This window comes from Sphaerodactylus townsendi, linkage group LG04 (assembly GCF_021028975.2).
Source record: "Sphaerodactylus townsendi isolate TG3544 linkage group LG04, MPM_Stown_v2.3, whole genome shotgun sequence".
Lineage (NCBI taxonomy): Eukaryota > Metazoa > Chordata > Lepidosauria > Squamata > Sphaerodactylidae > Sphaerodactylus > Sphaerodactylus townsendi.
Genome location: NC_059428.1, coordinates 67,677,081 through 67,701,706, shown reverse-complemented (window position 1 = coordinate 67,701,706; position 24,626 = coordinate 67,677,081). Strand labels below are relative to the sequence as shown.

The window sequence follows — 24,626 nt, the reverse complement described above, 5'->3', positions numbered from 1 at the left end:
ACTTAGCTAAGTTAGAAGCATCCATACATCTGGAAACTATTTAAAAGTTTGTCACATGACCATAATTAATATTGCTATTTATTTGTTCATAAGATAAATTTGTCACAATGCGTTCAAATTAATTAAAAATATTTTTCTGTTAAACGACGAACAGCCGTTTAATATTCAGAATTGAAAGAAATTATTAATCGACATGTGTAGTATGCTAAAAATATCTCTGGATATTTAGTTAATAAAGTTTTTCTTTTAGTCAAGTTTTTAACAATGATTCATGCAATGATGCAATAGGAAAGGTTAAAAAATGAGTACTGTAGCTCTGGACAGGAATCGCTAATGCAGCTTTTTGACTGGTAAGTTAGAGGGCAGTTCCACAAGATCAGTTTTATAAAAGCCTCTATTCACACAAATGATTTTGACTAGAAGCTCACGTTCCTTGTTTGAACGGAGGAACAGGGCTACAACACAGGAGATGCACCCAGGTCTCCCTGGTATGCAAAGGTCTGCTGTCCTCAGTAATAACTTTTCCCCAGTCCAATTAATGGGGGAAAATACCAACGCCCAGAGCAGCAAGATAATAGGAGCCATCTGGACACTGGCCTCTGGATGAACTCCCCTTGCTGCCAGGGGGCACGAGCCACCAGGAGCCCCTGCCTGGCCATGTGATTCACAGGCTCGCTCCACCTCTCCCCGGCCTCTTATGGAAGCCCCCACCAAATGGGGAGGCTGAGCACGCAGGCTGCTCCTCCCCTGAACAGATCAATACCCAGATGCAATCTGCCAAAGAGTGAGGTCACCTCACTCCCATCAAAGCTTCCTGAGCCAACAAGCAATCACATAAAGCAGATCTGATGCTGTACAGCCAAAGGTCCATACCCCATTCTGACTAATGGATGCTGTAATTCCAATACAGTGCTGGAAGGCGAAACAAAATATCTAGGTTGGAGATGCACCTGCCCCCCAGGGATTGCACAAGGCATGCCACTGTCATATTGCTCCTGTAACTGGCCAGGTCCACTTTCTCCAGGGCCAATGCCCTACTTGATTCTCCAATAGGTGTGACCACAAAATAGTAGACCATGTCAACCAGCGCTTCATGAATTCCAACACCATGCGGTGAGCCGGCAACACACTCTTTTCTGTGGGCAGATCATTCTCTCCCAGGTGGATGATCAAGGCGTGAGGTGGTCCGTCCCTTGCAACTGCTCCATCCAGTATTGGCAGCAAGGCCTCCCAACACATCCCTTTCTGTCCCATCCAAAACATGGTCACATGACTGGCGAAGCCAAGGACTCTCCCCCCAACCAGAAGGCGAGACATACTTGGCAGCCCAATGGACAAAGCTGTGGCCAACAATCCAGATATTCCTGCGATGACCTGAAAGGACTGAAAGATGAGAAGCAGTTCTCAAGCCAGGAACAAACATATCCTGTATATGCCAGGAAGTTCCAGTGCCCGATGGTGCAGATCTACTCCTCAGGCAAGCCCAGATGTGCTGCAGTGGTAGCTGCACCAATACAGGAGTGGGGGCCAAACTCTGATGCCAGGAGCCCCATGTGGCCCAAACACAGACCGAAGGATGCTGGTAAACTGGAAGCACATGCTGTCAGAATGTATTCTGGATTGGTGGCTGGATGGAAAGGTAATGGGCTGTGTGTCTGACTGGACGAAGCCCCAAGGACCACTGTGTCCCCAAACACACTCTGATCTGTCTTGGACTGGTGAAGTTGGATGCGCACTTCAAAGCCACCCACCCATAGGTCCAACAGCACAAGGGCCCTGCCACTACAGTCATTGGTTGATGGGGGTGGCCCCCATAACTGGAAATCAAGTGCCTGAGGCCCAAACATCTTGGATCTGGCTGATGGTTTCCGACTGATCCCATCCCCCAAGATCTCTGACCAGAGGATGCCGCTGGGGCCTGGAGGACCTGGTAACCTTGACTGGTGCCCTTCCCCCTGACTTGGAGAGGCCCTTTTCTTCCCCCTCCCCCCCCCAGTGCAGAGTGTCCTTTGGATACCACAGGCTTGGTCCTGCTTCGAGCTGGGCAGACTCCCCCATCCCCACTAGATGGCAGAGGCCCCCCCGAGATTCTGTGCAGCACAGACCTTGCTGGGTCAGTTGTGCGTCTGCTGCCCTTGGTGCCACTGCTTGCCCCTGCTCTTAAGGTGCCTGGTGTTGCCTATAGCCTGGAGCTTGCCTGGGTTGTCCCTACTGCCCATGCTGTCATTCCTCCTGTCATTGGCGCTCCTTACTCCTGCTGGGGCTCCTTTGATCTTTTCCCTGGAATCTCTTGCTCAAGCTCCAAAAAGAATGGGGGTGGGGGAAATCCCTGTTAATGTTGTCCTTCCTTGCATGCTGCTCAAGGTTGCACTGTGATCTGCCGGGTGCAATCCACCAATTTCCAATTGCTCACTGCTGCAAGTCTGCTGCTACTATCTTGCTCAATTCAGGCTCCTTTACATTGCCTAGAAGCACTAAGCTAAAAAGCAATTTTAAAAAGCCAGGAGCAGCCATGGCGTAGTGATTACGAGCAGGTGTACTCTAATCTGGAGGAACCGGGTTTGATTCCCTACTTTGCTGTCTGAGCTGTGGAGGCTTATCTGTGGAATTCTGATTAGCCTGTACACTCCAACACACGCCAGCTGGGTGACCTTGGCTTAGTCACAGTTCTTCTGAGCTCTCAGCCCCAACTACCTCACAAGGTGTTTGTTGTGAGGGGGGAAGGGAAAGAAGTTTGTTAACCCCTTTGAGTCTCCTTACAGGAGATAAGGGGAATATAAATCCAACTCTTCATTTTCCCACTACTCCACGTGGCCTGATAAACATCTGCCAGGTGACACTTGGAAGGCACTCAGGTGAGAAGACGTGCAGGATGTCCCAGCCTGCCCATATAAGGCCGCAGCCCAGCCTCTTCCAGGCACGTCACTTGCTCACACTGGCAGCTGGGCAGCCCAGCCCTACTCTGGGCTGGATGCCAGCGATGAGCCTGCCCCTCCCTGCCCCACCCCTGGCAGCAACAGTGGCCGAGGTAAATCTCAGCTGTTCTTTACTAAAAAGGTTGTGATCTTAATTTAAAAGTGACTGTACAGTCACAATAAATAAGCTGAGTGGCTAAATTAAAAGATGAGTCCATTACCAGCCTTTACAAACAGAAACAGAATTACAAGCGATACATGTTTATTGCTCATGGTTACTAGATTTTAATACCCTGCCATGTAAGCATGTCTTGAGCTGGATCCAAAGGTGCCTTTAATTCAACAAAAGGTTGTTTTACATCAATAGCAAGAGTATGGCAGAAAGGTTTGTGACAGCAATAGGACTGCTTCAGAATCGACTTATACCACTGCATAAGCTCTAGAATCTACTTCTCTCCCATTAGTAGTTCTTTGGATCCAAAATATCTAGAAGCAGCAAACTGAAAACAAGGCACTAGCACAGGGGGGGGGGGGGGGAGGTGTTTATGAAAAATGGATATTACCAAAACAAACAAAACCCCCTACGCTGGTAACTGGAATATTTAGATATCACTAGTCATTGAGAATAAATATCACTAGTCATTGAGAATTAGTAGGAATCAGACTACTACTGTATACTGAAGTTTTTGCGTAATTTGAACACTTGTCTGTGATCCTTCATTCGCCTCTTACGTTATTAATACCTAGAGAAGTTAGACTGATCGATATTAAAATGTTTACTTATTTAACTTTTCAACAGACTCATGTCTATTAGGCAGACCTTGAATTCCAGTAAATTTATCAGTTTTGCTTCAGTACAGCCAAGATACAAGTTGCTTAATATTATTAGCGGCAAAAGAATTGTCATAAAATATGAAATCTTCTAAGACGCGGCAGGAGGACACACAAACAGTGTGAAATATTCATTTGACCAACTGTCAGGAGCAATGGCAGGAATTGTAGTACATGTTGTTTACAATATTTAAAATGTAACCACTCCATAACAAAGTAGACATCTCCTGCTAACAATATTTCAAGTACATCTGTTTCTTCCAGGAAGCTCAGGGTAATCTTCAGGTAATAAAACATGACGTCGACATGTTGGACACGTACTGTGCTCCTTAATCCATGGACCAATACACTATTGAAGATAGGAAAACAATTCATTAAAAACAATTCGCTTTACTGAGACCAGTAATTTAGCTATTTCTTTTTAAACCTTTTTTCCAGAAGCTCAGAGCAGTGTTAACACTCATTCTACTGAAAAAAGTATGCACAATAGCACTTATATAGCATATTTTTCACAGTGTATAAGGATGCAGTAATACTTTCTGACAATTATTAAACACCAGTTATTGCAGCCAACTTAAAATTCATTCTGATATCACTACGAAATGACTTCCTTTGAATGATCTCATTGCATTTTTTGGTTGCTGACCATATGATTAATATAATAAGTATCCTCAACTTGCAGTTCCAATTAAAATGTATCATTTTTGTTTCCAGTGATAGGTTGGACTTAACTGCAAGTTACTGACTAATCAGCTAAGCTTCCTATTGATCTGTATGCAAACAGCAGTACTAAAAAACCAATATAATCCTATTTAAACAGCTGTCCTTGATAACAGCCAATTTGTCATACAAGACATAGGAAGTGCTTGGAAGTCTTCCCACTCTGCACCTATACCAAAAGCTATTTTATAAAGCTGTTTTATAGACCCTCCATGGGCTGGTTGTGAGAATTCATGACCAGTTTGCAAAGTTCATGCAAAATGCAAATCTATAGATGCCCTTACATGTGGACAACGTGCCAACCATTACAATAACACAGTGGTAACTGCTTTGAGCTTGGTAACTTTGACAAGGGCCACTGCAATCCTAGGAAACTGCTGCCTGCTTACAGGGGATATGGCTAGAGGTAAGACCAGAGCTACAATGACCAGGAGTGATCCTGCTACCTTCTGTAGTAAATACTTGCTAAGAAACACTTGTGGCTTTAGTGCTACTTGCATGTTCCAGGCTTGAGCACGAACAGTGAAAACCAAGTTCCAAATGTAAGCCTTGGTTTGGGGATCTAAATGTACTACATTGATAAGGCAAGTGGGATTTCAATTTCTACAGTAAAATCCAAGATTTTTTTCCAAGCTAGGAGTCAGTTCACAGAAAACATGTCTTACCAGCGGAGCAGTTCTTACAACCAGCCATGGAGGAAGATTTATGTGGGGAAATGAATGAACCAGGAATTATAGATTCCATCAGTAATTACATTCCATTGACTACACCAAGTGGAAAATAGGCTAGGAACTACCTGGTATCACCTGGCTCATTCACGGTCTTTGTCTACAAAGTCACAAGCAATAGAAATGATAGAAGTTGCCTTTCTGAACCTATTGTCTCACTTACAAGTTTGTGAAATCTGTGTCCACAATCTAGCACACTGAATTCTTCCATGCTAAGTTCCTCATGGCATATCACACAGGGATCACTGTCCTATTAAAAACAAAGGAGTTCATAGTTATTTCAGGTTCTGAGCAATTACAATATTATTTTACAGATGAAAAAAACAGGCTACAGAATTTTTTAAAAAGCATTAGTAACTTAATGTTGAGCTCATTTAGTTTGCATGCACAATGGCTCCTGTTCAACCCTGGTACCATTACAAGTGTCAAGAGTTGGAGAAAAGCATCAGTTTGATACACACAGCTGCTAGAATTACCATGTTAAATGGCCCAACTTCATACAGAAGTAAAGAAGACAGCTCAAAACATATTTTATTTTTGTACAGCAGCTTCATAAAATGGTACAGATACTATTCAAATATATTCAGAGCTGCCAGGTGTCAGGGGATGTTATCTATGTGATTGAGATGCGTTCTTAATTCAATGTAACTGCCTAAGATAACAAATCAATGCTGCTCAAAAGATATATGTAACCAGTCTGCTATATGTAACCACTGTCACCTGTGCATTCTTTCCTTGACCTTTACTTTATGGTTTCATATACTTTGTAGACAACTAGGCTTCCCCTAGTATCTCTGGCCCATGAGAAAAGAATTACATCCGTTATCTTGTGAGGCAGGAAGCCAGGTGGCTCTCTTGCTATCTGCTGCCGACCTTGGGGGTCTTTCAGTGGGAAATAAAGGGGACTATAAAAGCCAGTTTCACCAGAACTGGCTTTGCTAAGTATGGTGCTTTGATACCTCATCAATAAACACTTGTGATCAATACTTCAGAGTCTGTTTATTGGCTTAAGATTCTGAGATCTAACACCAGGCCTTTAGAGATGAAAACTATTTGGAACAGAACACAAGCCAGTCATATCACTGCCAACAACTTGTCAACGAGTATCAGTCAGTCTTGAAGATTGCTAGTGTTGGGAAGCGTGACAGCTAAGGATAATTTTAGGAATAGAAAATGTATAATATATGTCTGAGAAGAAAAAAATGCCACCACTCCCCTCCTCTGGTTCACAACACTGTTATTCAATAGATTATGAGTTGGATGTGCAATCGTCTTGAGAAAGGATCACAAATCATCTCAGCTCCCCACGGCAATGCCTTTCAACCTCTGAAAAGCTGATTCCTTAGCGTATGAAATCACAATGCCATAGCAGTTTCGTGGGTTACTGTGAAAACTGCAGCCCCACTGGTGAAAAGATACAAAAGGATGATTTTGTCTCCTTGCCCCTCCTCATTGCAGACTACTGACTTGCATGGTTATTACTGATTGTGGGTTCCCACAATTTTGGAAATTATTATTATTATTATTTATTGGGTTTATAGACCGCCCTCCCCCGGAGGGCTCAGGGCGGTTCACAACATATAGAACAGGGGTAGGGAACCTGCGGCTCTCCAGATGTTCAGGAACTACAATTCCCATCAGCCTCTATCAGCATGGCCAATTGGCCATGCTGGTAGGGGCTGATGGGAACTGTAGTTCCTGAACATCTGGAGAGCCGCAGGTTCCCTACCCCTGATATAGAAGAAGCACAATATCAGATTAAAATACAATAAATATAGATTAATACGGCTCTAATAAAAATAAACCCAACCCCATTAAAATGCAGCATTATTAATTGATTAATTTAATAACTCAAGATGGTGCCTACTATCAATTCCCTCAAAAAACCCCGAGAACCCCAGGGAAGGGGGGCGGTAGGAGCCACATGATGTTATAGGCAACCAAGAAGGAAGAAGGAAGGGCCCCTATCAACGGCTAGTCTCCCCAAAAGCCTGGTGGAACAGCTCAGTCTTGCAGGCCCTGCGGAACTCAGCGAGATCCCGCAGGGCCCGGACAGCTGGCGGAAGAGCATTCCACCAGGCGGAATCAACTTCCTTGGGGTCAGAAGGGGCTACTGAAAGCTAGGGAAAGTGGGAAAGACCCACAATGTCAGCACCTTCCATTAATGAACTGCCAAATCCTGCACAATATTTACTAAACTTTTACACTGTGAAGTTTTACAATAAATATGTTGATCTTCCAAATCTGGGATAATCACTGGTGTTTTTATTTGGGGTGAGCAGAAAAAAGTCAATTATCTTCAGTAACTACAAATTTTGGAAAAGATTCTGGATTTCTTAGAGTTGATAGTATGTTCACTAGCTCAACAACAGATTTCTATAATACCAGACATTGTCCACATATTGTATGAGAGATGAAAAAGAGGGAAAACATATATGTGAACTACCACAAGTACCATCATGTTTTTTCTTGCATTTTAGCAAATACTTAATGGTTTTCATTGCAGTTAGCTGCACTGACTCAAAATACCTACAGTGGCATCACTAGACTTCTTCCACTTAGATTTTGCTATTCCTCCATCCGTTTTCCAAGGTAGTTGAGTGGATGCAGGTCGGAGAGTTTTTTTCTTTATGTTTCCATTATCAGACCTTGAGTTGGATGTGCTAGGCACATTCTGTCTTGATATCTTTATCTTTTGAGATTGATTTTGGCTCTGTCCTGAACTGGAAGAAGATGGTTTCTCAATGTTCCCTGGAGAGGAGTTAATCTAAAGAGAGAGAGACAAGAACCATAATTAACAAAATAGTTCATATGTATTGTCGAAGGCTTTCACAGCCAGATTCAACTGGTTGTGGTGGGTTTTCCGGGCTGTGTGGCTGTGGTCTGGTGGATCTTGTTCCTAACGTTTCGCCTGCATCTGTGGCTGGCATCTTCAGAGGTGTATCACAGAGGAAAGTCTGTTTGTGTAATAGACTTCCCTCTGTGATACACCTCTGAAGATGCCAGCCACAGATGCAGGCAAAACGTTAGAAACAAGATCCACCAGACCACGGCCACACAACCCGGAAAACCCACCACAAACAAAACAGTTTATACTTTGTAATTTCAACACTCAGGGCAGCTAATAAAGATAAACAGAATATTTAAAGTACATATCTATTAGCAATGGTTAAAATATAAAAACAAAACAAAATACCACTAGCAACAAAGATTCAAAATAAGTATGTTTTTTTCCCATGACTGATGTCTTATCTACCTTGAAAGGCACCTTTCTCCCATATTAACCTTCCCAAACGTTAATATTTGCACCCAAGACTACATTGAATGTGTCATTTTTTCTACACTGAGAGATAAGGCACTCTTTATGGTGGCCCTTCACCTATGAAACATGTTTCCAGGCATCAAAATGTATTTATGGACAGTTTACATTCACGTGGACCGCTCTGAAACTTTATGGTTGAGAGTAGGCATACAAATAACTTGAATAAAGAAATGCTTCTGCAAATTAACATGCATGTAGTTTCCCTGACAGAACATTGTCGACCCTTGGGAGAACAAAGGAAGTGGGGTCCCAGAGGGGCACCCATAGGGCCCATGGTGCCTACCTTCCTTGGAGATGGCCATGTCTTTTTAGAAAATGAGCCGAACCAGGTGGGACCTTTGCCTAGAAGAGCTTCTAATTAGCCATCAGAGATCTGTTAGCTGAGCATATTGAAAAACGCATTGCTTTACCAGCAGCTATATAATTGAAGGTGAGCTACATATATGCAAGAAAATATCCTTAAAAATATCTTCATTCAAAATGGCAACCTGTCAAGCAGAGCTTCTGCCTGAAATGCTGAAGTACTATAGTTATCCATAATCTTACTTCCTGTGGTTATTTCCTTTGTTGTTTTATAATAGAGAGCCAAACATTTCTAGCAGCAATACCTTCTTCTTGTTTTCACGATCCAGAATAAAGTTAAGGATTTCATCCATGCTCAGTTCGTTTCTGTTGCTGACCTTTAGTTCTTTTATAAAGGTCTCAAAATCCGAACTGCAAAAGATAGGACAAAAAGCAAAATTATAAAGAGGTCGGAACACTAAATACCTCCCTGCAGCCAAACTGCACCTTTAAGTAGTCCCATCTTGGTGGAAAACTCTATCTCAGATGCATTTAAACCCACCCCTTTCCCCCACAATAGTTAAATTTAATCCCAAATGCATAGCAGAAAAACTTTTGAATTGTAACTCTACTTAACTTTCATCAGCCAAAAGAAAGAGGATGACAAATAGCTGCCAAGATCTTTCCATGTGGATAGTGCAAGTGTTAGGACAATATTCTGAACTCTGTCCCCTCACCGCTGTGCATACAGAACTGTCATCAAAAGAACCTGATTCAAATAACAACCACATGAACCATTTCTGTTTTTCTACAAACCAAAGACACCAGCTTTTCTTAAAAAAAATACAGAAAAAGTGCACAGCCAAAAGAAAACAAATGAAGGTTATTCTACAACATCTGATAAATCACCAAAATTACGTTTCAAGATAAATTCTGAGGAATCAACCCACCACAAAATACAAAACTATACTATTACCAATATTTTCATCCTATGAGAAATACCTTGTATAGTCTGGGAATATAGCCCTAAGTTGTTCAATTATATTTTCACTTGGCTGGGGAAGGGCCTGCTTGTCTGCAGCTCTGTTATGGTCCAACCCTGCAACTGCTGCTGGTTCTTCTAGAGTACTGTGCTGCAACTGGATATCCTCGACATGTCTTCTAGAGTTTCTTGGTGACTTGGATAAACATGCTGTATCAAAAAGTGACTTTCCTGTACCTTCAAGGAGTGCTTCACCAGAGTTTTCACATGCAGAAGAGAGCACATGAGAATTTTTATGGGATATTTTACTTCCAGTATTCTTACTAACTGGGCAGTGAAGTGGACTGTTATCTTTAACAGTTGAAAGCGAAACAAGTAAGTGAGACGGTGGGTGAGGAGTTCCAGCTGAATACATGACAACAGCGGGATCATTAATAAGAGGTTGCTCATAAGTTGCCTGGGGGGAAAAAATAGCTTAATCAGGTAAACATTTAGGCAAGCAGTATTTTCAAGCACTCTGATGATTTTTCTATTTTAAAGACTGTCTCATACTGAACTCTCCATGTTAAACGACATGATAAAAACAGAAAACTTCACACCATTTCAGCTTTATCTGCTCTACCTAGGTAGTCATTTGGTAGCTCATAAGCAATATCATAAGCTTGGATCTTTTGCAGCATAAAGAAAGCTAGGATAAATAAATAGCAACTTTCTTCTCTCCCTCTGCAATCCTCAATACCTCCAAATTATGGTTCTCTTTCTGAGGTGGAGGACATTTTGATTGGGTGATTCCCACCATCCAACTGGGGAAGCAGGAACATTTTTTCTTCTTCCTGTCTCCTGTGTGAGTCATCCTTTTTGCCTCCAAGGGGAGAACTTGTTAGGCATAGTCTGTGCAATACTATGGCTTCTTATAAGTCTACTTAAATTCTACTTGTTTTCCTAAACTATTTATATTTCTAACTAAACTATATCCAAATTCTGATTAACTCTTATAGTATTTCTAAATCTTACTTACCTACTCCTTTTCTTCAATCCATACTGTAATCTCTTCCTACCTCCTCACTAACCCCTCTTCCTGCTCTCAGCGAAGAGCTCACAGGAGTGAAATGAAACAAATTTGCCAGGTGTGCCTGTATCGGCCATCCAAGCTATGGAAAGAGACAACTCAGATGGATTCTCTCTGAATTGGAGACTGCTGCTCCAATTACAACAGGAGCAGGTAACATACAAGTGCCACTGGGCATGTGATTTACTGGGACTGCCTGAGCCAAAAAAAACAGTGTCACCGAAGAAGGCCCCTGAAAGCACACCCAAAAACTGTGCCTGCAGCAAGTGGCTGAGGAACAGCCAGTCGGCTCTAGCAAGGCAGCTATGAGTGGCGGCCATTTTGTGAGCATCAAAAAAGCACCTGGGGAGCTTGCAGAACTGTCTGACATGAAGCAGAAGGTGGAACATATAGTGAATTTGTGGGGGAGATGGCAGGTATGAGAAAGGAGATTAAAGGATTAACTGCTCATCTAAAAATAGTTACAGAAGATTAAAAACAGCTGGAGACAAAGGTGGAAGTAATTCAGAAAGAGATCCACTGCCAAGCAGAGGAAGTGTTTTGGCTGGATTTGAAGCAAATGTGCCTTGAGAACACAAGCCATGCCTAAAAAGGATGAAGAAACCCTTTGAAAAGACCATATGCCAGAAATGGCAAAGTTTATGTCTCTTTCTGTTGGAGAAACAGAACCGATGATGGACAAAATTTATCATGTGAGATCAGCAACTAAAAATAAGGATCTTCCCCAAGATTCTGTGATGTATTTGACACAAAGAGCACTATTATTATTATTATTATTATTATTATTATTATTATTATTATTATTATTATTATTATTATTATTATTATTATTAAATTAATTAAATTTAGTATACCCAAAGGGGTCAGGGCGGTGTACAGATAAAACATCAGCTAAAAACATACATATAATTAAAACAACAGTAGTATCTTAAAACATCACCCGCGCCCTTACAAAACCCTCCTAATGTGAAATAATGGGTCCTGATGGTATTAGGGCCCATGGGGGTAAAGAGGAGGGAGAAGATATGCTTGCATTCTTTATAAACAAAAGATGCAACATCTAGGTCAAGAGCTAATTATGAGAGAAGCATCCCAAGAAATACTACTGAAAAGAAATACAAATTTCTTATGGAAATTTTGAAATTGAAGAAGATACCATTTAGATGGCTACTAGTAGAACTGTGTGTAACATTTGATGGAACCAATCAGAAGATTACAGACATCCAGGATGCAAGAAAGTTCTTCAACAAGAACAGAAAAGAACTTTAGACAGTCTGAACATGCTACCTATTTTCTTCTCTGAAGCCCTTTCCGCACGGGCCATGCGAGCGGGGGTGCACCAGCATAGTCCATGCTGGTGCATGCAAATGACCCCGCTGGCCCAGTGGTGCGGTCTCCACATGGGTTGCGGCACTCTCTGTCCCCTTTTACCTCCTGCCAGCTCCTGTCGCTCTGTGGAGGGCAGGGGACAAGCCCCCGTGGACATAGCGACAGCTCCGGGGTCAGAGGCCAGGAGGCGTGTCCTCTGGCCTCCACAGAGCGATGGAAGACGGCAGGAGGTAAAAAGGGGACCAAGAGTGGCACGGGGAAAATGCCGGCTCCCATCCAATGCCATTTGCTTGGCACCAGATGGAAGCCGGCATTTTCAAAAAGACTCACTCAATGAGTGAGTTGAGAAAATGATGTTGTGGGGGGCAGCTGTGCAATCATCTCCCCCACAACGGCATTTTTACTGACGTCATGCCGGTCTAAATGGCACGTGCGAAACAGCCATAGTCTTTCTTATTAAATTAGGAAAGAGGAACAAAACACCAAGGAAGTAAGCTGAAAAATGAGATGGGTGGGAGAAATAGACAGGGAAACAAGATAGACGTTGAAGGTAAGTAAAAATTAAGGGAGCTAGAGTAACTACAAAAATATAAATAGATAATATGGTACTGAGCACTTGATATGGCACTGGGGAAAAAGATTTTAAAAAATAAAATAGGTAGAGATTAATGATATTGTGATTAATTTTAAAAAGATGGGGAAAATAATAAGAAAAGCTGGTATAAAAGCAAACAGGATCAGTTGTTTTGAAATATTTTGTATAGGGTGAAGGCAATACAGAAGCCAGTTAGATTTCTTCTTATATCCTATATTCTGACCTTTTACTTACTAATTATCACTGTATGGGCTAGTAGTTATCTTTCGGGGGACCTCTATGTTTTTCAGGCTTGTTCTTTTTTCTTTGTAGGGTGGCAGGTCCACAATTCTTGTAGTGTATGTAGTAAGTAAGTAAATAAATAAATTTAAAGCCCCTGGACTCTGAACCTTCCATAAGAAGATTACACTACAAACAGGCCCAACCTTTAGACCTAAGGTCAATTCAACCTTTCACAGGTCACAAGAGATACATATAAAAGCATTCTTGATCAGAACAGAACAGTCAAACTCTTTTTTCATTTCCATAACGGAGGAAAGATGTCAACTTCAGCCATAAGCAAGTGTATTAAAGACTGGATCAGAGAGTGTTACATGAAGTAAGGCCGTCCACTCCCTCAAGGTATTATGGCTCACTCCACAATGAGCGCAGCTATTAACGTGGCCTTTTTTAAGAATGCCTCCACTGAAGAAATAAGCAAGGTTGCAACATGGTGTTCACTGGCTATGTTTACCAGGCATTGCGAAATTAATATCTACAACTCAGGAGATGCTGCCTTCAGAAGAAGAGTCCTCCAACACATAATGGACACTGGGATGATGACCCTCCCAGAAGATAAGGATACTGCTTTGGGAGGTCCAAATCAAGATGTCCTCTGCCTCAGAGGGAAAATGGATTCCTGGTCCATGCAATAGTAACATCAACACTAGACTACTGGAAATGGGGCTGCCCTTAAAGATAGAACTCAGAAACTTCAGATGGTACAAATCTGCAGCAACCTATTTACTAGTTGAGGCTGGTCGCTTGGCACACACTATATTAAACCTATTTTAAGATCTCTGTACTGTATGTACAACTGGATGTTGTCAATAAAATGAAATGCCTGATATTTTCAGTAACAGATATATCCAATTTTGTGAAAGGCCTTATTGACAAATCACAGCAGGGATGTAACAGGAAGAGAGGGAATGGAAGTGCATCCCAGCCAGTCCCTGTCATTATCAACTCCTAGTACTTTAAAAGGGATATTCTTTTCTAAGGAAAGTTGACTTCTGCACTCAGAGACCATGTCTATCCCTTATTATTTTCAGCACACCCAGGTTTTTCATAATGCATCAACCATTCAAAACCATTTAAATTGCATTTTAATTACATAAACAGTAAATATCAGTGTTTATATTTTAAGTTCTTCCAATTCTGTGATAATAAATAGAATTTAGTATTTCTTTAGCCTTTCAAACAAAACAACTAATAAAAAAGGTCTGAAATTGCTAGATACTTACCGATGACAGAATGGGAGGAAGCTCAAATTCTACAATTTCTACTTTGGGAATACTGTTTAGAAAGGCACCATTTTTTACCATACAAATTCTCTTTTCAAACTGACTCTGCAGGAGTTGAGGGTGGGGGAGAAAACATATTTACTGTGATGACTAACTTATAGCCCATTTACCTCTAACGATAAAACATATATAGCCAAAACTGTTGACATCTCCATTATAAGCTCTCTGTGGAACTGTGTGAGGTTCATATGGTTTGCCAACATTTCCAGCAGAACTACCAGTCTTACTACATGACTATATAACTTCAGAATTAGCACACATGTATTCTTTCAAAATTCAAAAGAACAATTGTAAAATGCTACGAACAATCTGTTTCAATTCTATTATACCTCTAGTTCTTAATTTTAATTCTTAATTGAAAAAGATTTCTCAAGCAGAAACAAGAGCAGAAACTGCACTTCAAGCAGTGAGGACAGCTAGATAAACAAAGCACAAAAGTATCAATACTGAAGGTTACAAATGTTTCAACCTTGTATGACAAACAACACAAGTAATGGTAAGGAATGTATGACCAAACATATTAGACTCTAGAATACCTGCTGGGCCCTTAAGGCTAGTTAGTTCATAGGAGTCAACATATTTATGTTCTCTTTTTTCTATACAATTTATAAATGTATTTATTTACTTCATTTAAGCCCCACCTATGATATTGGTTTACAGTAAAATCTCTCAGAATTTTATTGCCACCCATTATTTGGTATCTGTGGAAGATCACTTTTTCATTGTTGTCTCCTTTTAGAACAGTGGTTCTCAACCTTCCTAATGCCACGACCCTTTAATACAGTTCCTCATGTTGTGTTGTGGTGACCCCCAACCCTAACATTTATCCATTTTACAGATGGAGAACACTGATGCAGAGAGTCTTAGGTGACCCCTCTGAAAGGGTTGTTCGACCCCCAAAGGGGGTCGACCCTCAGGTTGAGAACCACTGTTTTAGAATCCAGTTCCCAACTGATGTACTCATTCAATGTTTTGTCAGTTCCATTCAAGCAGCAATTAGAAATATTACTGAAGGGTTTTTTAAACACAGATTAACATCACACTTTATAAAGATGTGAAAGAGAGCCAGGTTGGGATCTCAACTGATACCTGTCACTTGGCTTATTTTAGTCCAATTGCGAATGCAGTGAGCTCAACATATGTATGGTGTAAAAATGCCAAGAGCATCACAGCTGACCAAACACTGGCTTGTGTTACTCTCCTCAAGAACCTTTCCTTTCCTTCTTCAAAATCTAAAGAAATAAGGTAAAAATTTCCCATCCATTTCCAAATGCTACCGTAAAAGTCGAGAAAGCTTGGATTTTAAAAACAACAAACACCCTAATTCATTTTCATATGATTCTTTTTTCAGCCGAAAGGACATAAGGATCCAGGGCATGCTTCTGCAAAGAGAAGGTAATTCCACTCACATGAGGAGAGATCTGCACTTTTCAATAATTTCCCAGTCAAGCTACTGTTGGAAAGTTTCACTGGGTGAATGGAAGGCCACAGAAAACAGGAGGAAGAAGAAAGGATCTGTTCTGCCACTGAAATCAGCTTGTAGCTCTTTTGATTGTAATAATAAATGTGAATGTTTTTACAAATTACAAAGGATTACAATTGTCTCAAGTATCTTTACAATAATTATCACCTACATATTCAGATTAACAAGCAGTTGCAGCGTAACCAAACGCAGGAATGCCTTGGTTTCAAGTGCGCCAAAATATTCACTCCATAGAATAGCAGCAAGCATATTATCCGCTCAGGAAGCCAGAGCAATTAATAACCTCTGGTACAATGAACACAAAAGGTTTAGTCTTGTGGATTAACACTTGTATCCAAATAAACTGATCCTATGGAGACAGAAGGTCTAATGATGACATAAGGAGGAAAGGAAATTCAATTGTATCAAGAAGAGATACCTACAGAATCTGTAGACTGCAAATATTGATAATGGTATACGTACCTCTGCTTTCCCCATTTCTTCTTTGATATTAGAAATAAAGGACACTAAAGAATCAACTTGAAACTTCATATCAGGTGATGCTGAGCAACTGAAAAATTGCAATTTAAAAAATTTCCTATCATTGTGATAACCTGATTTAATAACTTCCAAACCAATCTGAATTTACAATCTAATGCCAAAAGAATTTGCCGAGCAAAGACAAGCATAGTCTACTGCACAACTTGAGCAGTCAATAGTTCAAAATTACGTCTTCTTTGAAAAACAGCTTTATAAATAGCAAAGTCAAATAAAATACTGATGGATCCTTCACAGAAACATTCAACCAATAATCTACTACAGTATTTGTACCGCCATCTTTCCCCAAGGCTGAAGGCAGCTTACAAATCCAAATATAAAATATACAAAATACAGAAAAACCAGAAATACCCCCCAAACACCTGCACAAATACTATTCAAAGCTTGAGCAAATAAAATAGTCTTGCAGATTTTCTCAAAAATTTCTAGAGATATTAAGCCTCTTATCTCCTCAGGAAGAGTGGGAAGGTATGATAGAAGGAGAACACGTCTATTGTTGCTACCAGGAGGGTTACAATAAGAAGGGGAAAAAACAACTTGAAGACTACAATTAGTGCCAGGACAATACAGGAAGAGATTATCCTTTTAGATATATGTGTCAATGTACATGAAGAACTTTAAGGATCACACTCAGCTTCCTGAAATTGGCCTTGGAAACAGCCAATGTAGCTAGATCACAATGGTGTTTATAACAGAAAAGAGCACAAGTCCAGTAGAACCTTAAAGACTAACAAAATTTCTGGCACGGCAGGAGCTTCTGTGAGTCACCGCTTACTCCTTCAGATATCTTCAGAAATTTTGTTAGTCTTTAAAGTGCTACTGGACTTGCGCTCTTTTCTACTGCTGGAGAAGTGTGCAGTGACTCACAAAAGTGCTACTGGACCCATGCTCTTTTCTACAGAGAATGTAGCTGTTTTGTAATAGTCACCGACAATAATTGAGCTGCCACATCTTTAAACTGTTTGTGCAGTTTTCTGGATTGTGTTTCAAAGGCGACATAACAGTACTCTAGAGAGACAATGTTATAAAATAATATCATCTAGTAGAATCATACATTCTTAGACATACCTGTTCATGACCTTTAGGTATTTAAGAGTGGCTTCTGCATGTGTTACTCTTCCATGCAATTTGTACAATTCAGTATCCCTCCAGTTTTTAAGGACCGACACCTATAATAAAATTGACCAAATTTAAATGAAACAACTAGCTGGACAAAATAACAAATCACTCCCAGCTTAGCAGGAAACATTGATTCTAACAGTTTACATTTTGAATGCAAGGAAACCTATCTCATGCAGATCCATAAAAAACATATTTAGCAGATAATTATGTTCAAACATTATATATAATTTAAAAGCTAGATACATTATGCATCTAGTAAAATAGAAAGGGAATTAATTGGGATTTATTGCTCACTTAATAGGCTCTTAATGGGGTTTTCATCAAATACAAAAATTAAAATGAATACATCGACATTCTAAAACATTGAGTTATATATTATTTCCTTCAACTAAACTAGATCCAATTACTATTGTTAGAAGGAAGCATTTTTTGCATTTGATGGTAATGAATAATTGTATATAACCAATTACATCAAAATAAAAAAAATTCTATACCATCTCAGATAGATATGTTAGAAAGGTTAGTTGAGGTGCAGCAACCGAGAAAATTGTATGCATTAGAATATAGTCCTGAATGAATATGAGAATTATCATTCATTTTTATGCGCTGCCTTCATCCAAACCATTATTTTGTGCATTATGGGACGTGGTTCTTTGATATAAGAGCATTTACAGTTCATTGTATTTTTATTTTCAATCTGATCAGGGGAGCAGGCCTAGGTAGGCACTAGGATTCAGGCAATGCATTCTGCCACAAAGAAGGTCTGGCATGTTGAGTTCTGTGGCGGATGAATATACAATCCTAAGATTTTTTTCTCAGACAAACTATAACAGCCTACAATTTTCCACAATGAACAGAAACAGGTGAGGCTAAAGCAAGTAGCATTATGGAGCAAGATCCACAAGCTCTGAAAACCTTTTGACAAGCTTCCAAAAGGTTCATTGAGGTATACATTAGCACAACCGTCATTTAGGAAAAACTAAAGAAAACCACTGGATGAATAACAAGATTCTAAATTGTACAAAATACATAAAAACAATTTTATATTTTATCAGTATCTTTAAAATGTGGTAAGTTTGTTATAAGGAAGACAGCATACAAGAGAATTTCATCTGCAGTAATGGGAAGTTCACAGCATATTAGAAAATAAAAACTGTATATGCTAAGGCATCACATAATTGGTTTTTCCTTCTACACAAGTATTATTTTTAACTGTCCAGCTTCTGCACAAGGATTACCAAAAAGGTTGTGAACGGGATCTTGTAATTTTAATATACCATGAGCAGGAATGGTGAGAAATGAAAGTAAGCAAAATTTTACCTCTGCTACAACAGCCTGCTTAATACGCTCCAGATAGTCATTGCGATTCTTTTTTATTAGTTCCTCCATTTTTACCTTCTCATTTTCAAATTTATTGCTGTGAAGTAAATTTAAAAAGCAGTTAACAGATGTTTGGACCACAACCTAATTCTTCCAAGCAAACAATAATTGGAAAAACTGTGGTTTTGGACCGACACAATTACTGGCAACCTCTAGTCTATGTCTGTATAGTTTTCCTATTTCCTAAATATTGCTTTACAAAAAGTTTTTCAATTCTGTAAGGCAGGTCAGAAGCTGCTGAAGATGGCAGCTGAAGATAAGGGACATTAATGCCTGCTACCCTATACATTCTACAGAGGTAAGGACCAATGACCTTCTTTTTTCATCAGCCCACCTTCTAAACTCTCTATGGCACCCTACCCAAACTGTTACTAAGTAGTGATTTACCCTACTTTTAATCCAGCACAATTGTAATTGCTTATCTGCCTGACTAAGCATTGCCTTAATACATCGGCATCTACACATCTAATTCTGAAGTGTGCCCTGTGCCTGTGGATACGTAAATCTGCAGATGGGGGCACACTCACCCCTAAATGGTTTTCTGTACACTTAGGGGACCACCTAGCTCTGCAGAAAAAAGAAGAGTTTGCATTTATACCCCCACTTTCTCTCCTGTAAGGAGACTCAAAGGGGCTTCATTCCCTTCCTCTCCACACAACAGACAACTTATGAGGCAGGTGAGGCTGAGAGAATTCTGAAGAACTTTGACTAGCCCATGGTCACCCAGAAGGGATGTAGATGGGGGGAAACAAATCTGGTTTACCAGATATGAGTCCTCTGCTAATGTGGAGGAGTAGAGAACCAAACCTGGTTCTCCAGATTAGAGTCCACCTGCTCTTAATCACTACACTACGCTGGCTCTCAAATTTTCTCCAACATAAATTATATCCCATTCCTAAGTTTAAAGAAAAATGATAACTATTTAGAGACAAAAACTGTACATACAAGATGTCTGGGTCTGCAGACTAACAAAATATAGTACCTTTTCAACAATAAGAGTCCTTTTAAAATGTTATAAACGTAAAAAGCAAAAAACTAAGATCAGTAACAAATAAAGATTTTTTTAAAAGTAACAGATATTTTAGAAATGCTTTTGTAATGCTAAAGTTAACAATAAACATTTCTTGAAAGGGGACCCTCTGACATCACTTTAGACCATTTCTCGATTTCTGCAGATAGCACAACTAATCACGATGAAAATCATATCAAAGATCATCAGCACCCCAATTCCAATACCCCAATTTCCTTTTTTAAGTTTCAGAAAAATCTGAAATGTTAAAAGGGAACCGGGGGAGGAGTTCTAAATCTTACCCAAACTAAATAAAGTGTTATATGTGCAGGCACAGACAGCACTCCTTCCGTTGGCGGCTGCCAGTGTCCCCGCCAGCCCAGAGGCAGCTATTCTGGACCAGCAGGGGCTCTCACAGCCACTGGAGCAGGGGGTAGCTGCACTTTGGCCCTGCCAACTGAGATCGGGACTGGAGGGCAACCTCGGCAGGCTCAGCATTGGGGGGATGGGATTCCGCCCCCAGAGAGTTTTGGAGGACCTTTGTATATTCCTAATAAATTGAAACAATTGCGGCAAAAAGCAGGGAGAATTAACATATGCAGCCATCATTAACAAGCTGTTCCTGCGTGTTCTGAAGAACTCAAACATGCACGTTTAACTGGTATTTTGGGGGGACTCTCTTATGAGGGAAAACTGAATATTCAAGCAATAATTTATGAGTATTGTAACATTTAAAAAATCAGGCCAACTATTAAAACGAGTATACATTTACCTGATCTCAAGGAATTCATCCAAATACAATTTGTACTGCTTCTCTTTCTCATCAATATTCCTCTTGTATCTGGTTTTTAAAATATGAACAAGTTTTAGGAGAAAGCAAATTGATTTCAGAAAATGCATTTCAAATACAAAATTAACAAATATAAAACATATATAACTAATTAACTAATATAAAGCATAAAATTAATATAAAGCTTTTGGGCAGAAGCTACTATCTGGCTATCCCAAAAACATACTTTTAAAAATCACTAGTCATCCACTCCAAATGGGGGCAGCAAAATGACATTTTGGGAGCTGCTGTGGGTTCATCAGGGCATTTGCGCCATGCGCTAGCATCCGAACACCACATAGCTCAGCAGTAGTCAAAACCGAAAGTGCTGCCACTGAGGAGCTATGAGTGGATACCAGGGCAGGGGGATGAGACGAGTGCTTCCAGGGGTGGAGCCGACTTGACTTGACTTTTACTGGCATTCCAGCTTGGGAATGAGACTTCTGCAGCCACAGGGTTATGCCACCTAAAAGCGTATCGTAAGTCTGTTTAGGTTATGGGGTGATTTGAGTCGCAGAAGAATTAAATTGCCCTTGTTTCCACACGTCCTGAAGCCCCTTTGGAGGTGGCGGGGCTGCTTTTACCGAGCCATTCTTGGTCACCGCAGCACCCTCCTCAGCTGGATTGGGTTGTAAGTCATTTGAATCACACACCCTGCACAATATCTTCACATGAAAGATTCATGGCGAAATTTACTCTCTGCCTGAACTTCCCACCCTCATGATCTTCTGCTTAAGTAGGATTCCTGGCATGATTTCCTTTCACATATCTGAAGAAGTGAGCTGTGAGTCATGAAATCTCATATTGAAATAAATACAGTTAGTCTTTAAGGTGTTGTTGGACTTTTGTTTCATGTTGTTACAATAGATAAGCATGGCTACAGTTCAGCAATCATCTATGTGAAGACAGAATTCAGAATTCAGAAATCAAGACAAGTCAAGACGTCAGAGTGGAGTTTAAAAGTAGTCAGGTTAGAAAATGACTAAAACCAACTGGTGCAATGCACATCAGTTTAAGACAATGACAATATACAAAGGCAGTGTTTAGCTCTGCAAGTAATGGCACTGAAATCAACCAGATTAATAACTGGCTAATTGAACTTGTAGTTGAAGCTGCATTTAATTGAAGAGTAGTGTAAAAAGTTAATGAGATTAAAACTAAGGCAGTTTACCCCTACAAAAGTCTAGATTGGGTCCTCATGAATTTTAGTACACAGCCGCTAACACTTTCAAGCAAAGCCTCTGGACATAGAGCAGAGGACAATGAGCCAGTGGGGGGAAAGTAGTTTTGAATGCTTTCTGTTTTGCAGGGATTGGACTAGATGGCCATTGAGGTCCCTTCCAGCTCTGTTTCTATGCATCTAAGCCCTTTATAACTAAACTGATTCTAGCTGTACTGTAGGCTACCCTTCTCTGAGTGCAGCTTGTGAAGATAAAAAGGAGAATCAGATGCCAGGCAAGTTTGAGAGTGAATATCAATTCCATGGTTTTTGTAGTAGACATGGATGGTACCATCCTGTTTTCACCTAGAAGGCCACTACAAACACAACACGTACTGGTGAAAGTGAACAGGATCTAGGAGACCCAGGTTTGAATTCCCACTCTGCCATGGAAGCTTGCCAGGGTGGCCTTGTACCAGTCACACTTGCCTCCTAGTCTACCTCACAGGGTTCTTATGAGGATAAATGGAGGAGAGGCGAACTATGTAAATTGCGTAGCCTTTCTAATGGGGAGAAAAGTGTGATGTAAAAGAATAAATCTTATGAAGATGGATCATCTGCAATGCTGAAGGTGGCAGAATGAAATTTGACTAGCAATTTCCACACAAGTTGAAACTAGCAAAAACCTTGACTTAAATGTGCTCTATATTCATTTCCCATCCCCATCTTGTGATAACAAGTTTTTATTTCCCAGGGAAACTTACATTTCATTCGTATCTGTTAGCTTCTTTATTTTACTCTTTCTTGCTTTTAATCCCTCCTGATTTTCTTTTTTTTCCTGCTGCCACTTTTTAATCATCATTTCTAAATCTGTGTGAAACCAATCCAGTTCTTTCTTAGCAAGCTATAAAGCAAAAGCATCAACAGCAAGTCAAATAAAGAAACATTCAGTCCTCCAGAAAAACTGGAAGTACTTAGGTTTGGAGTTATAAAACACACTGGTTTTGTTTCAAATAACTACTTGCTCTTCAAGAGCAGTTCTCCCTGCACAAAGTATATATTTGTCTGTGAGTTCTGCCAGCTGCCCCTTCCACCTGCAGCTCCCCACACTATAGCCCCATGCCACACCCAACAATTCCTTCTCAGGAATGCTCTTCAAGGAATACAGGTGGCTTCAGCGGAAAAGAGCCAAAGCCCCACTCCATGGGAAGAGTTCTACATATGGGATATTGATACCAATCCATTGTCTTGGAATCAGTTTGAAACTATATATTTCTAAATGGGTTTCTAAAAGCACTCTGAGACATTTATAGAGACAGGTTGTATGTATTCAGCAGGGTTCTGACTCTGACTTATTTCTTTTAAACCAGGGGTAGGGAACCTGCGGCTCTCCAGATGTTCAGGAACTGCAATTCCCATCAGCCTCTGTCAGCATGGCCAATTGGCCATGCTGGTAGGGGCTGATGGGAATTGTAGTTCCTGAACATCTGGAGAGCCGCAGGTTCCCTACCCCTGTTTTAAACTAACAGCACCACATCTTGCAGTGCAATATGATTCTGAAACAATTACTTTTCAAATGCAGTTTTCTTCTATATTGTCTGTGAATTTCTGTTAGCAACAAAATCACACTCCCATACAACTGTCTATATAATGACTCCTGTGGGGGCCACACAAGCAGTGAAAGATGCTTCCACATAAGGTTTGATGCAGTGCTTCTGCAAATAGAGCAAGTTTACAGGAACTATTTTATTGGCTTCTTCTTGATCCAGCAGCCATCCTATGTTGCAAAAAAAAAGCCATTGAGTGTGGGAGCACTTCTGAGAAAAGAAGGTGGACTCAGTACAGATTGCCCTCCTCTTTCAAAAGAGTGAATGAAGGACAAGATTCCTGCAGAGACCTTTTACTTGCAGAAATTCCCCAGCAAAGTATAGCAAACTGTTCTACAGACTAGGATGTTGTGGGTTATATGGCCGTGTTCCAGTAGTATTTTCTCCTGATGTTTCACCTGCATCTGTGGCTAGAATCTTCCGCCACTGGATCCCCTGAAGATGCCAGCCACAGATGCAGGCAGAGCAGCAGGAGAAAATACTACTGGAACATGGCCATACAACCCAGAAAACCTAAAACATCCTACTGATTCCAGCCATGGAAGCCTTCGACAATACATTGTTTTACAGACCTTCAATGGTGACTTTTCAGTGGATTCAGAGAACGGTAGGAGGAAGAGAAAGTGATAAAAATAGCTTCCACTGACTCCATTTGCAGAACCAGTGAATGTAACTCAACAGCTTCATAACTCAGGTTCAAGCCTCAGTCATGTTGGTGGCTAGTCAAAACAATTTTCATTCCCTTTATGTGAATCCGTAACCTTAAGAATACTACCTTGTTTCCCCCAATACTTTTTTCTAATTCTTCTTCTAGAACACTGATTTCTTCAGAGCTTCGACATTTTAGCTGTTCATATTTCCCATTTGCTTCTTTAAGTTGTTCTTGAAGCACCTGATGTTCTTTCTCCACACGTAACATATCTCCCTGAAAAAGTTTACACATTAAATTTTACTGGGTGCCTATAAATTATAAACTGGTATAACTGGAAAGAGTGATTTGGGGTTTTATTATAGACTTAGAAATGCTGTTCTCTAAAGAGTCGCCTCCTAATGCCCATGATCTGATCACTTCCAGAATACATTACTGCAATAGCAATATGTGGTGCTACCTCTGAAGGCTGTCAGCATTCTTGTTGCCTGAAATTATCAAGTTAGCTGAGTCAGA

General features: G+C 40.4%; 2 protein-coding genes across 5 annotated transcripts in view; one reads left to right on the top strand and one right to left on the bottom strand.

The window, feature by feature from the left end:
- Window positions 1-15,925, top strand: part of VPS26C (VPS26 endosomal protein sorting factor C) — a 33,684-nt gene extending 17,759 nt beyond the window's left edge. Inside the window, exon 8 of the mRNA XM_048495693.1 lies at window positions 15,687-15,925. Within this exon, the coding sequence (XP_048351650.1) occupies window positions 15,687-15,700 (14 nt within the window). The 3' untranslated portion in view covers window positions 15,701-15,925. The remainder of the gene's footprint in view (window positions 1-15,686) is intronic.
- TTC3 (tetratricopeptide repeat domain 3) overlaps window positions 3,161-24,626 on the bottom strand; it is a 76,687-nt gene continuing 55,221 nt past the window's right edge. For all 4 annotated transcript variants that reach the window (XM_048495683.1, XM_048495686.1, XM_048495685.1 and 1 more), the window contains exons 35-46: window positions 24,237-24,386; window positions 22,619-22,758; window positions 20,639-20,707; window positions 18,798-18,894; window positions 17,424-17,524; window positions 16,281-16,368; window positions 14,276-14,380; window positions 9,801-10,237; window positions 9,125-9,230; window positions 7,728-7,961; window positions 5,358-5,444; window positions 3,161-4,095 (exon numbers count right to left, since the gene is read on the bottom strand). In XM_048495683.1, coding sequence (XP_048351640.1) covers window positions 3,988-4,095; window positions 5,358-5,444; window positions 7,728-7,961; window positions 9,125-9,230; window positions 9,801-10,237; window positions 14,276-14,380; window positions 16,281-16,368; window positions 17,424-17,524; window positions 18,798-18,894; window positions 20,639-20,707; window positions 22,619-22,758; window positions 24,237-24,386 — 1,722 coding nt within the window. In that variant the 3' untranslated portion in view covers window positions 3,161-3,987. The remainder of the gene's footprint in view (window positions 4,096-5,357; window positions 5,445-7,727; window positions 7,962-9,124; window positions 9,231-9,800; window positions 10,238-14,275; window positions 14,381-16,280; window positions 16,369-17,423; window positions 17,525-18,797; window positions 18,895-20,638; window positions 20,708-22,618; window positions 22,759-24,236; window positions 24,387-24,626) is intronic.